Genomic DNA, 14,410 nt, shown 5'->3' with positions numbered 1-14,410 from the left:
GGACACAAACACTAGTGTCACCATTATTACCGATATTGATCATAACCTGTCCCCTGATTAGGGAATAATTTTCTTGTATTCCATATCTAACATTAGAAACTTCTCTCTGATAGGAATCATAGTGGAATTTCTCTTAATTTTGGCCATTGGCTGCATTTGTACATTGGCCTCCCCACAACAGTGGTAAATGTTTTCTTCTTCCTACCCTTTTTTTCCTGGGGTACTGAGACTTTTAAATAGCAAAATCAAACCATGAAAAAGCCTTTCAAATTCACTTTGCTAGTATTGCCTTAGGAATACCTGGCTTTTGTTTGGCCCTAGATTTCACCAGAGACACAATGGAAGGCTTTAGACTAATAAACCCAACAGGCCTGAAGATTTTTGAAATGTAGATTGAGCTCCTTTATACTTGGTCAAAGATTCACTGACACCATCTTCTAGGGTCAATTATCTGTCTTCTGTGGATTGGAAGGAGAAAACAGGAAGGTGATTTAGAATCATGGCATTATGGAACTGGAAAGGATTTGGAGTATTTTGTAGTCCAACCTCATCCTGAGGAAAACTTGATGAGGAAACTTGATAAGGTAACTTTGGCCCAGAGCGTGACTTGCCCAAGGTCACAATGTCAGTGTAGAGTGAGACTAGAAAATCTCATGTTCTTTCCCCTATACCAGAATCACAGAGCCATAGTGCCACTTAAACGTTACCTTAAATTTGTTACCACATAACAAATCAATTTTTTTGGTTCACTGTATGCCTCATTTTCCTCATTAGCACATGAAACTTATGGCAATTACTGTCTCCTATTTCTTTGTGTTTTCCCCCAATAACATAAAAAAGTAGTGTTGACTGATAAGAACAAGACCTCTTATACCCATTATTTTTTAAAATAAAATTTTATGATATCTTTTGTTTTTAAAGTAACCTAAATTTCTGCCTGTTTCTTATCTTATCCTCTTTCAGAGAGCCATCCAGAGAGCATCTAAGAATTTCGTTAAGAGAAAAAGGAGAAAAAAACCTATCAATACATTAAAAAAAATCTGAAAATGTATTGAGCCTTTATGTTTGTCACCTGGGGACCTAAGTTTACAAAGGAGGGAGGCGGGGCAGGTATCTTCTCATACCTCAAAGAAGGGAGTATGCTTGCTCTTTACAGTTTTGCAGTGTTCATTTTCCATTGTGATTATTGTTCTTTTTACTTACATTGCTCTAAGTTGCTGTGTAGATTGTCTTCTTGACTCCATTTACTTCACTTTGCTTCAATTAATATAAGATTTTTCCATGTTTATCTGTATTCATCATTCAACCCCAAAATTTTTAAAAATCATTCCTTTAAAACCATCTTTTATTGATATCTTTTGTTTCTGTATCACTGTTATTTCTGGATAATACTTCCTTGCCTCCCCCTCTCTTTTTAAATCAACCAATCAACAAGTATTTGTGTGATGACCACAGTAAAAAAACAAACAAAAAGCCAAAGGCTTTGAAAGACCTCAGAATGATGATCAATGGTGTCCAATCTCTAGAAGAAATAATGAAGTATGCTTCTGACTTCTTTTCAGAGAGACAGTGTACTACAGATGAAGATATATATGTATGTATGTATGTCTACACACACACGCACACACACACACACACACACACACACACACACGTGCACATACGCAGAGCCAATGTACCGATTTGTTTTCCCTGACCATAACTTAGAAGGGAGATCACCTGGGTGAGGTAGGGAGGGAGGAGAGAATAGTTTGTAGGTCTTGTCAGAGACACCAAAAAGAAAAAGAAAGCTCTTTACAACTTCACTTTCCTTATATCTAAGCTGAAAGGGTTGGCCAAAGAAATCAAAGAAAAAGGAAAAGAATCTATGTGTACTAAAATATTTATAGCAGCTCTTTTTATAGTAGCCCAAAACAAACAAACAAACAAATCCACCCAACAACAACAACTAGAAACTAAGGGGAGAGAGGAGGAACCTACTTACTGGGGAATGGCTAAACAAAAGGTATATGAATGTAATGAAATATTATTGTGCCATAAGAAGTGATGAAGTGGACAATTTCACAGAAAACTGGGAAGACTTGTATGAACTGATGCAAAGTGAAGCAAGCAAAACCAGGAGAACAATGTATATGACAACAACATTATAGTAATATTTATATAATTCCTGTGTGTGTTTTGGCAGGTAGAGTCCCAAGTATTTTATACATTTTATGGTTATTTTAAATGTGATTTCCTTTTCTATCTCTTCTTACTGGGTTTTATTAACAGTATTCAAAAATGTTGATGATTTATGTAGATTTATTTTATATCTCATAACTTTGCTGAAATTACTTATTTTAATTGATTTTTAGTTGGCTCTCTACAATCCTATAAATAAACCATCATATCATCTGTAAAAAGAGATAATTTTGTTTCTTCTTTGCTTATGCTCATCCCCTCAATTTCTCTTTCTTGTTTGATTGTTACAGCTAACAGTGACAACATTATAAAGAAAAATACATTTGAAAAATTTTAGAATTATGGTCAGTACGATAACAAACCAAGATTCCAGAGGATCAGTGGTGAAGGATGCTACTAATTTCCTGATAAAGAAGTAATGGACTTAAAATAAAGAATGAGACATACATTTTTGTCCATAGCCAATGTAGGTATTTGTTTTGCTTGACTATGCATGTTTGTTATTAGGGTTTTCTTTTTCTTCTTGTAGTGGATGGGGAACAGGAAAGAGAAAAAATAGAAGCTTGTTAATTCTAAAAAATAATTTTTAAAAATGTTAAATAAACTGAAGTGGTTGGAATAGAACTTAGAATCTATCATATTCAAGTAGTGTATATGAAATGACTTCATTATTAAGTTGGCTGACCTTTCAGCACTATTTTTTAGCATACTTATTTGCTTTTGTTGTACTGACATAACTATATACATTAGATTATAAGCCTTTGAGGGCAGGACTGTCTTGCCTCTTTGTGTATCTCCAGCCTTAGCATAGTGCCTGGCATATGGTAGATACTTTATAAATATCGATTGAATGACATGCTTACTTATTGTTTTTGTGTTTCATAATATGCCATGGCCAAAGTATTCCTCAGTGGCCAACATATTAATGATGATTCTCTCTTGACTCTACTAGGCTGGTTCTTGGAAAATGGATACAATCTTCTGTGGGACGAACTTCTAAATCAGCTGTCTATATGCAGTCATATCATTGACTACTTATGATAAAGATCAAAATCAATACCAGATTAGAAGAAAGGATAAAAAGAGGAAGAAAACTCTTAGTACAATTATAATAGCTCCAACCTGACCAATTCAAATAGACAGTGGTAGAAGACAGAAAATGCATAAAGAAAAAGACATTAACTACAATTATAATTTCCTACAGAAATTTAACAAAAGGGATCTCTAGAATTAAGTTGGCAAAAAAGCAGATGTCTCAACAAGCAAATACTTTGGCAAAGGGAGAGATGGTAGCTACGAGCAACAACGTTATTTTGCAAAATGATTCAGAGGAATAAGGTAGATTGTAAGTGGTCAACTCACAAAACAGTAAAGAGAGGTGGATGGCAAAATGAATCTATAGAAATCTTGGCATGAGGCACAGCTAAGCTAGATTATCCAAAGAATATTTGTAGATGATACTGGAAAAACAACAAATAGATTAAAAATGAAATATATCTGTCAATGCTTCTATGGAATCACTAAATTTGAGCTCCAATATTTTGATCCCAAATGCCACATACAAAGAACAGAAAATGTAACTTAAGAAAACAGAGTTAGGAAGAACTAGACCAGACTGAATACACAGTGAAGGAAATCATCTTGGAGGGAAAACAATTTTCAAAACCCTTAAATGACTCATTTTCAAAATACCTAAAAGAAGGAAAAGGTACCCAATTATGGGGGGGGGGAAATTAATAGATGTGAAAAGGCTATAAGAGGACATAAGAATACTTGGAGCAATATGCATAGTTTTTATCTCGACAAAATCTTTATGAGAATGAGCTGTATATAGATCTATGGTACCCTTTATGTAAATTAAAAGCAGGGAGGATATGCAGGCTTTCCTAACCATTTTCTTCACTAGACCACATTTTCAGTCATACAGTTGATTATACAGTATAGGAAGTACAAGATCTGTGTTTACTGTTTGTGGACTTTCTAAAAATTGATTTGGTAAAACAAAACATACCTTAAAGACCTTCTTCCATCAAGATGTTAAGATTATACAAGATTGCTTGATATAATTAGTAGAATAGATACATAAGGTCATTTTGGTTTTTGCCTTTTTACAAAAAGACAGTGCCTAGCAGAGTTCTTTACACATAGTAAATATAGTAAAGCCTTATTAAAGTGAGTTTGTTCAATGTGCCTCTCTCTATCAATATGAATCAGCATACAAAAGAGAGTTTTGTATGTTTGTCAAGTTTGCCACTGTCATGGAGAATATTCTGTGTATAGCTCATGTAAAAGATAAATGTTCTATAATGAAAAGGTCCTTAAGATGGTCTCATCTGCAGGTAATATTGTATTAGGTGTATCAAATCTCAGAATGCCATTGGGCCCTCTTAGTGAGATTTATGGCCACTCAAAATAGTTTGGCCAAATAATCTGTAAGCCAAAGAAATTGTGAATGATTGTTGTCCAAAATACAGCATCCTTTCAGATGGGAGATCCACTGAATTAGTTCTTATGGATTAACTCAACATATGTTTTTTTGAACAGGCAATATAGATGGCCATCAATCTGGGTCCAGAGTTAAGAAGAATGAGGATTAGGGAGAAGAAAGCAGTCTGGACATCTCCAAAAGTCTCATGATGGAAAATATTATCCACATCCAGAGAAAGAACTATAGAGTTTGAATGCAGATTGAAACGTACTATTTGCTCTTTTTTTCCTTCTGTTTTGTTTTGTTTCTTCTTTCTTGTTCCTCCTATTGGTTCTAATTCTTCTTTACAACATGACTAATGTGAAAATATGTTTAATCAGAACATATATGTAGAGCTTGTATCAGATTGCACACTATCTTGGGGAGGTGAGGAGGGAGGAGGAGAAAATTTGAAACTCAAAAGCTTATGGAAGTGAATGTCGAAAACTAAAAATAAATAAATAAATAAAAGAAAGCAGTCGGGATTGTATTTGGAAAATTATATATCTTATAGTCCAGTTAAGGATCTGAAGTAACAGCAACATATACGTTCACAGGGAACTCACCTAGGTATAATTTATTCATATCAAAAAAGAGGTCACAACAAGGCTATAAGCCAGTTAAATAGATAGCCATCTCATGGACCCCTCTTATCCTGAAATGGGACAAGCCTAATCAAATCTAAGATCTACCCATGGAGAGTGATCTGCGTGCTTCCTAATATGAATTTGAGGCTTATATGTCCTTCTCCTTGGCTATAAAGAAAGGGAGCCACTATTTTTTATAAATACATCAGTCTAGAGTATGCAGAACCTTGGTAGCTCTAAATGTACTAATCAAAAGTAAACTAGATGAAGATAAGCATTTGGATTGATATCGTTTCTCTGGTACTTAGTGATTATACTTAGGTTCCAGGACTTGAAGTTAAAAGATACCTTAAGGGCCATCTAGTACTCTTCATTTTAAAGATGAGGAAATTATGCATAATACAAGTCATTCATTGATAAATGGTTAAAGGATATGAATAGGCAGTTTTCAGAGGAAGAAATTAAAGCTATCTATAGTCATGAAAAAATGCTCTAAATCACTATCGACCAGAGAAATGCAAATCAAAATGACTCTGATGTACCACATCACACCTATTAGATTGGCTAACATGACAAAACAGGAAAATGAGAAATGTTGGAGAAGATGTGGGAAAATTGGAACACTAATGCATTGTTGGTGGAGTTGTGAACTGATCCAGCCATTCTGGAGAGCAATTTGGAATTATTCCCAAAGGGCTATAGAATTGTGCTTACCCTTTGACCCAGCAATACCACTTCTAGGTCTGTATCCCAAAGCGATCATAAAAATGGGAAAAGGACCCACATGTACAAAAATATTCATAGCAGCTCTTTTTGTGGTGGCAAAGAATTGGAAATTGAGAGGATGCCCATCAATTGGAGAATGGCTGAGCAAGTTGTGGTATATGAATATAATGGAATACTACTGTTCTATAAGAAATGATGAACAGGCTGACTTCAGAAAAACCTGGGAAGACTTGTATGGTCTGATGCTGAGTGAAGTGAGCAGAACCAAGAGAACTTTGTATATAGTAACAGCTACATTGTGTGATCACTTTGATAGACTTTGATAGACTTGGCTCTTCTCAGCAATGCAAGGACCTAAGACAGTTCCAAAAGACTCATGATTGAAAATGCTATCCACATACAGAGAAAGAACTATGGAGTCTGTATGCAGTTGGAAGCATACTATTAGCTCTCCTTTTCTTTTGTTGGTTTGTTTTATTTCTTCTTTCTTGTGGTTCCTCCTATTAGTTCTAATTCTTCTATACATCATGACTAGTGTGAAAATATGCTTAATAGGACCATATAAGCACAGCCTATATCAGATTGCACGCTGTCTTGGGGAGGGGAGAAGAAGGGAGAGAAGATTTAAAACTCAAAGTCTTATGGAAGTGAATATGGAAAACAAAATAAATATAGTATTTTTTTTAATGAGGTAATTAAGGTCTAGAGAAGTTACATGACTTGCCTAATGTCACATAAGTAGTGACAGAGCCAAGATTTGAATCCAGGTCCTCTGTCTCCAAATTTAGCACTCTTTTCATTGACCTATGATTGCCAGAGTACTTCAGCACAACACTTTCAGTAGTGTCAAGTCACAGCCTGACACAAAGCCCAATTTTAAGGTCAATATTTTTCCAATGATGCCATGTGCTGAGAATCATGGAACATCACTTCCTCTTCTGAATCAAAATTGTGAGTGACCAAAAGGGCAATGGACAGACTCCCTGTAGGCATGAGTAAGCTATAGCTTGTAATCAAAGATGACTTTAGGTCAAAATTGCATCTCCCCCAAAAAAGGTACTATCTAGGAAATGCATAATCAGAAAAAGAGGTCGTCCAGCCATACAATAAAATCCTGGGGCACCCAGTGGATAAGCACAGGCCTTAGAGTCAGGAGGACTTGAATTCAAATCTGGCTTCAGATACTTCCTAGTTGTGTGACTCGAGGCACGTCACTTAATGCTGTTTGCCTCAGTTTCCTCCTCTGTAAAATGAGCTGGAGAAGGAAATGGCAAAGCACTCCAGTATCTTTGGCAAGAAAACCCCAAACGGGATCATGGAGAGTTGGACATGAGTGAAATGACTGACGACAACAATTAGAGCCAAAGATAAGAGATGAGGAGCAACTAAGGTAGACTATCCTGAAACTGTTTACAGGTAAGTGGAGGGATAACAGGACACTCAGCTGGTAGCCTTAGAATGTTAAAAGACCTAGGGAAAGGTCTCACAGGCCTTAAGTAGCTCATAAGGATAGAACATGGATAGAAATGAAAAGTTTGGGTTTTTTTAATTAAATTTTATTTTTTTTTAATTAATGAAAAACCATCTCCCTTCCTCCTTGCCATTAAGAAAAACAAAACTGGTTACAAATATTTATTGTCAAGCAAAACAAATTCCCAAATTGTCTAACAACATATACATATACATATATATATATATATATATATATATATATATATATAAAATTTACCCCCACACACATACATACAAAAACACAGAGAGATCATATGGGGATAGAGAGAGAGATCATAAGTTCTCTGGAATCTTGGGTGGTCATTAGGTCTCCTCTGTCTCAGTTTATACAAGAGGATGAAGTGTTTTCATCTGCAACATGAAGGGAGTATTCACATTAAGGCTATCACTGACTTTTTACCTTTTATTACGTCTACTCATTAGGTGGCTCAAGCCAATGCTGTGAGTCAGGTATTACCATTATCAACAATATATATTTGTTGGGGACAAATAAAGTACGATTTCTGTATAAAACATTGAAGTAGATCAAGTCCTTGATAAACAGATGAATATTTTGCTTCCAAAAACAGCTGTATTCCTTAATTACTCCATTGCAGACATTTCAGTGTTGTTTCTGGCTGTTATTCACTGTGAATCAATACAACCCAGCAATTGGTCAAAAAAGGGAAGGTGGGTGGGAAGGAAAGCACCATTAAGTCAGGAAATCTGGACCATAAAACTAGCTAGCTCTGTGTTGTTCTAAACTCTAGATATGTCACTTGATTTCTTCAAGTCTCAGTCTTCCCACGTCCCATATTCACATTCTCTTTAGCTCTACAAGAGTGAGATCTCAGAGGGCTCTGAGCTCCTCAAAGAATGAGAAACCCTAGGTAATGACATTATGAATGAATGGCAAAGAAGGTTAAATTATCGTTTTAGTTTCTTCTAGTTGTGAGATTCCATGATGTTAAGAGCACAGGATTTGGTGACTTCAGAGAGAAGCCACTGTGGCAATTGAACCCAGGGAGGAGCAGCCTCTGGCTCCTAACACTTATTTTCTTGCAATACTGTGAAGACTGCAGAGCCACTTCAAGGTCATTGGAACAAAGAAGCTATGGAGGAACTGGCATCTTTTCCCCTTCACTTCCTTTTTCAGCATCCACAGCATGTACCATCCTGGTTTACTGGGCTGAAGCTACTTGGGAACCAGGTTTTAGTGGAAATGCCACTTCCTAAGCAACAGTCCACCTTCTAGAATTTTCCTCTTCCCATCAAATGAAAAAAGAAAAAAAAAAGAAGAGACCTAGTTCCTGCATCTGTCCTCCTTGAATCTGAAAGCTCTTTATGAATCATTTAGAGTCCTTGCAAAACCTTACAGGAGTAGCTTCTTTCCTTCACTCAGCACGGGCATGCACACACACACACACACACACACACACACACACACACACACACACACACACACACACACACACACCAGAAAGCAATTGGTTGTAAAGCAAAAGAGAGCTGAAAATGCAGTCTTTCCAAAGACTTGTACATTTTGAATGGGGACAGCACATGCCACATCTAATCCTAGGAAACACTCAACTCAGAGGAGCATAACAGTTTCAAAGCTACCCTCACTGAATCGAAGGAAAAGAAATTCAGATCAAGAGGCAGAAATTTGATATAGAAACAAGAACAAATGATTTAAAATAACATTTTATACTCAGTTCCTGTGTTTGCTCTTAGCTGTGCAAATGCACAGGTAGCGAGTGGGGAATATAGGAAATGCAAAGCAAATTTTTATGGAATGGATAAATTCCTGCTATGCTTCAGTTTTCAAGTTCTGTATTTTCATACATCAGACATATTAGACAGAATACCTTTGTTTGCTAAGACACAGAACACAGCCATGTTAAAATAAATCTCAAATTTCTACAGTGCTTTAGAATTTACAAAGCACTTTTAAGTATCACCTTGTAAAACAGATATTGTCCCTATTTTACAAATAAGAAAAATAAAGCTAAGAGAAGTTAAATGCTTTTCCCAGAGAGGTTCACTGATTATATAGAAAGTCAGTAAGTAACAGAGTCAAGAACAACTCAGGTCCTTTGGGTCTTGTATGAGGAAGGCTTTCCATTCTATCACACTACATCTTTGGCTTCAGGTTTATGAGGCTGTCTCCAGCACTATTCACATCTCTTTAACCAAGGCTTCCATTTGTTGCTCAGAAACTTTGGCTTACAGCCCCTGGCGTGCTTAGGTGTCTTTTCAAGAGGCAATGCAGAGCACCTTCCATAAGTTAATGAATATTTAGTGAGTATTTGATACATGCCCATCACTGTACAGAAAGACAAAAATAGAAAAACAAAACAAAAATGTGATCCCTTCTCCAAAGAGGCTTTTAATATAATTAAACCAGAACTAGTCCCCAAAACAGAATAATTGGAGTACATAGAAAGGTTAGCCTGAGAATTGTTGACTAAAATGCTAGGGAAGTTCAGAGAATTATACAATTCAGAAGAGCAGAGGTAGATTTCATGTAGTTTGCTAAAAACAAAAACAAAAACACAACAACTTTATATAGGTCTTTAGGGATAAGATAAGGGAAGAAGAGGAAAGGAATCCCAGGCAAGAGGGAACAGTAGAAGCAAAAACATGGAGGCTGAAATAAGGATAGCCTGTATAGAGGACCATGAAGAGATTTTATGGATTTGCCTGGTCTGTAGTTTGAAAAGTAGGATTTACTACAATAGATCTGTGACCTCATGTGGGTACTGCCTCTAATGCAGTGCAGATGGTAATCAATGTCTTTCCATCCTGTGTGAATACTGCCCATGTTTTTCCAAAAAAACTCCATACCCAATGTACTGGAAGCCTTCTGGTATCCCACTTTTGTGGTACTTGGGTGGCATTGAGCATGTTATTCTTCATCCTTGCTACAGGCCATGAAATAAAGTTGGAAATAAGGTTGGATAATAATAATAACCAATCTATATAGCACTCTTAAAATTTACAAAGCTCTTTCCTTACAAAACAACCCTGTAGAGCATACAGTAAAAATATTACTTATATTTTACTAATGAGGAAATTGGGGCTCAGAGAGGTTAAGTGATTTAACCATGGTAAGATATTTAGTAAATACTGTAGTTGGGATTCCAACTATGATGGATGGGAAAGGATGTTGGATTTCAAGGTAGAGGAAGCAGGTTTGAATCCTGGCTCTGTGACTTACTAGTTGTTGACTTTGGGCATGTAACAAATCTAAGCTGCAGTTTCCTCATCTATAAAATGAGAGGATTGCACTAGATGATCTCAAAGGTCTTTTCCAGCTCTAATAGGTTATGGTTCTAGGGACTGACATAATAATAGTAGTGTTTTGGTGCTCCATTTTATATGTCCTTGGAAAATGATCCAAGTAAAGGCTTCATCACAAAGTAGCTGTTTAGTCACCACAAGGAGGTAACCAGGAAACTGCCTTCTCACCATGGGATACCATGTAGCATGATTCTGAATGGCAGCACAGAAACTTAGCTCTGAAAGCTTTATTAAAGAAAAAAGACAATATTTTATGTACAATTCATTAAGCATCCAGAGTGAAATACAGAATGATCTCACATTTTATCAAATTTAATTGTAAAAAGAACCTTAATTGTAGTAGTGATCTTTTTCAGTATTTCCCAGGGGCTGCAGGCCAAAGAATGAGTTCTCATACAAGTATCATGAAATATTTCTCTTACATAGACCATGATGCTCATTCTGAGTAAATTTTCAATTCAGAATTTTGTTTTCCTTCCCTGGAGATGATCTTCATTCTCTCTTTTCTATTCCTTCAAAGTGTCTGATTTAAACCGCCTCCTTTTTTTGGTGGTGTGTGTCACCTTAAAAAGCAGAGTAGGTTTTGAGGTGGAACTTGGAAGAAAGGAGACTTTTCCAGGCATATCGAACATAGGCAAAGAGAAAGGGGAAAGGGTGGTTAAGACAAGTGGGTACAGGAGACGAGGAATATGAGGTAAAAACTGTACACTTGATGGAGAAAGGAGACTGATGTTTCCATTGTGCTGTGAACCTGGGAAGCAAAAAGATGCCCAAATGCAAAGAACACCGTGTATACTTGGAGACTGAAGCTGGGCTTCTTGGGGACAGTCTTTTCATTCTGAAATGCCCAGGAACATCAGGCCCTACCCAGTTCATTTTTGCCCAAAGATTTGTGCAAAAACCCCCACTTCTTTCTCTGTAGAGAAATAAGACGAAGACATGTGTAGGGAGAAGTCCCTTTTTAAAGGTTTCTTCGCGGTCCTAAGATTACCAAACTTTGGCTCACTCCCCAAACAAGCGCATCGTGCCCCAAATTTGAAGCCACATAGATCCGTGCCTAGAAATAACATTTATTCTAAGGGTGTGGTGCAGTGCATCATGGGAACCGCTCTCCCTCCCCTCTTCTGCTACCCCACCTTGTCCTCCTACCCCTCCCCTCGGCGCCTCTGAAATGACTGGCGAGCCATGTGATTCCCTCCTTTGCCCCTCCGCTTGGACGCAAGCAGAGGAATGGACAGATACAGCGACAAACCACGAGACCCCTAATTTCTCTCCTCCAGCCAATAGAAAACTTGGCAGACCCTCCAGCCCCACGCCTTGCTTCTTTCCTCTCTCTTCTTTTCCCGTTTTGAGCCCGCCTTCCCACTCCATCGCTTAACCCTCGACGTTTGACAACTCGATCGGCCAATGAGAAGTTCCCGCTCCGGGTGGAGACTCGATAAAGTGATGGGCATCCAATCCGACCAATTGATCGCTCTATCTGTGGGCGGGGCGTGAGAGGCAGCCAGTGGCGCAGCGGCATAGAGGAACGGAGACGAAAAGGGGCGGGAAGTGCTTCTCTGAAGGAGGGAGGGGAAGGACCTGGAACCCAGCGCTACCGCTGCCGCCGCCGCCGCCGCCGCCGCCGCCGTCGTCGCCGCTGCCCGAGTCGGAGGAGGAGAAGCCAGAAAGAAAATGGCGGCCGTGGCTGCGGAGGCGGCAGCGACTGCAGCGTCCCCGGGGGAGGGGGGCGCCGGCGAGGCCGAGCCAGAGATGGAGCCCATCCCCGGCAGCGAGGCGGGCGCCGAGGCCGGCACCGATCCCCTGCCTGTGACCGCCACCGAAGCCCTGGTGCTTGACGAGGCGGACGGCAAGCCCGCTCCTCAGGCCGACGAGCCGCCGCTGCCGCTGCCGCCGCCGGGGGAGCCCGCCCGGAGTGCCGGGGCGGCGGGGGCCCGAGCCCGACTCTCCGAGGCTCGAGCCCGAGGAGAAACCTCCCGCCCGTCCTGAGGAAAGAGAACCGACGGAGGAGGGGGAGGCGACGACAGCCCCGCGGGGACCCGAGCCCCTGACGCCGCCGCCGGAGGAGGGGAAGGAGCCGGCTCCCGAGGAGCCGCCGCCGCCACAGCCCCAGCCCGCGGCCCCGGCGCTGCTCCCGCCGGCGGGCGGGGACTCGGCCGTGGCTCAGCTGATCCCGGGCTCGGAGGTGCGGGTCACCCTGGACCACATCATCGAGGACGCGCTCGTGGTGTCCTTCCGCCTCGGGGAGAAGCTGTTCTCGGGGGTCCTCATGGATCTGTCCAAAAGGTACCGCTCCCGGGTGGGGGACCCCCGCGGCGGACCCGTCTCCCGCCCCCTTGTCTGCCCATGCGGCTGCGGGCGCTGCCCGGGGCCGGCCCTCGGGCAACGTGCTCGGAGCGCCGGCGAGGGAGGCTGGGCTGCGAGAGCGCGCCCGGGAGGGAAGGCGGGGGAGCCCACCAAGCTTGGGCTGCCTCTTGGCCCCGGCCCCCGTCCTCGCCGGGGCTCAGCGCCTAGACCTCCTCTCTGCTGGCGCTTTTCACACCCCGCCCGGGGAAGGGGCGGGAGGACGGGGGTGGGGGCGAAAGGGGGGGGCTGGTCAGTGGGGAAGCTGACTCCACAAAGCCACTTTTCTCTAACCCCCTTTCAGGAGGGGCTCAAGAATGTTTCTCTCTCCCCTCCTCCGATTTATTCTGTCTTGGAGGCGTCTGGAATGGGACAGGTACGGCATCTCGCCCTTGGAAGAGGGCATCTCTAGGGGGGTGAAGTTCTGAAGTACCTTCATTTAGATGGTCTTGGGAGGACCTTTGGGTGGGGTAACCCTGGGTATGATTATGATGCAGTTGAGGTGATTTGATAGACAAATATCAAAACCAAATCTCTCCCCTCATCAACCTTAAATTATTTAGGGAACATAAGGTAAAATCCATTTAATAGGCTGGAGATGTTAGCTCGACCGAACCTTGGGTGGGGATTCTTATAAGTTGAACAAGGTACTTCTAGATTTCAAGTGGATGTTTCTGTTAAACTAGATCTAACTACAAGGAAAGGAATTATGCACATGTGTATTTATGATGCAGACTTAACATTTCTGTAAGCACTTTCATTTTATTTGGCCCCAAAGAAAAATTTAAAATGATGGTATTCCTTATGGAAAGATTTAAGAAAAAAGACAAACAGATATGATAAGATTTCTCTGGGCCCTCTAGAAAGCTATCTTGTGAGCCTCCATGAGGGCAGGGATCTCGTATTATTATTTAACCCTTACTACCTCCATCAGTGTCTCACAGTGTTCAAGCACAAAGTTGTGCTTAATAATGTTGAAATTGAAGGAGGAAAAGAGGAAGGATTGGCAGTGGAGTAGTCATGGTAAATGTCTATGCGTGTTGAAAATTGTGGTTAAGGGTGCATATTTTTAAATTGGAAGATTGAAATTTTTGGACCCGTAACTTCAACAAAATCTAACTGTAACCAGAGCTTCTAATTTACATCTGTTTGTATATCTAACTTAAGTATACATTGTAAAGGTGAAATAGGTGATCTATTTACAAGTTCAGTGTTAACTTTTTTATTCCCTTCTTTTGCAGATCTGAAGTACAGAGCCTCTCATTCATGGCTCTCCATTCTATTTCTTTCAACAGCATACATTCTGTTGATG

At 40.2% G+C, this 14,410-nt stretch overlaps 1 protein-coding gene across 1 annotated transcript in view; it reads left to right on the top strand.

The window, feature by feature from the left end:
* Positions 1-12,308: 12,308 nt before the first annotated feature.
* The window catches only part of PWWP2A (PWWP domain containing 2A), a 35,673-nt gene continuing 33,571 nt past the window's right edge, over positions 12,309-14,410 (top strand). Inside the window, 2 exon segments of the mRNA XM_020992360.2 lie at positions 12,309-12,660; positions 12,662-13,041. Coding sequence (XP_020848019.2) covers positions 12,430-12,660; positions 12,662-13,041 — 611 coding nt within the window. The 5' untranslated portion in view covers positions 12,309-12,429.

The sequence above is a fragment of the Phascolarctos cinereus genome, unplaced genomic scaffold (assembly GCF_003287225.1).
Source record: "Phascolarctos cinereus isolate Bilbo 61053 unplaced genomic scaffold, phaCin_HiC Scaffold_2;HRSCAF=192, whole genome shotgun sequence".
Classification (NCBI taxonomy): Eukaryota; Metazoa; Chordata; class Mammalia; order Diprotodontia; family Phascolarctidae; genus Phascolarctos; species Phascolarctos cinereus.
This window is presented reverse-complemented; position numbering and strand designations above follow the sequence as displayed.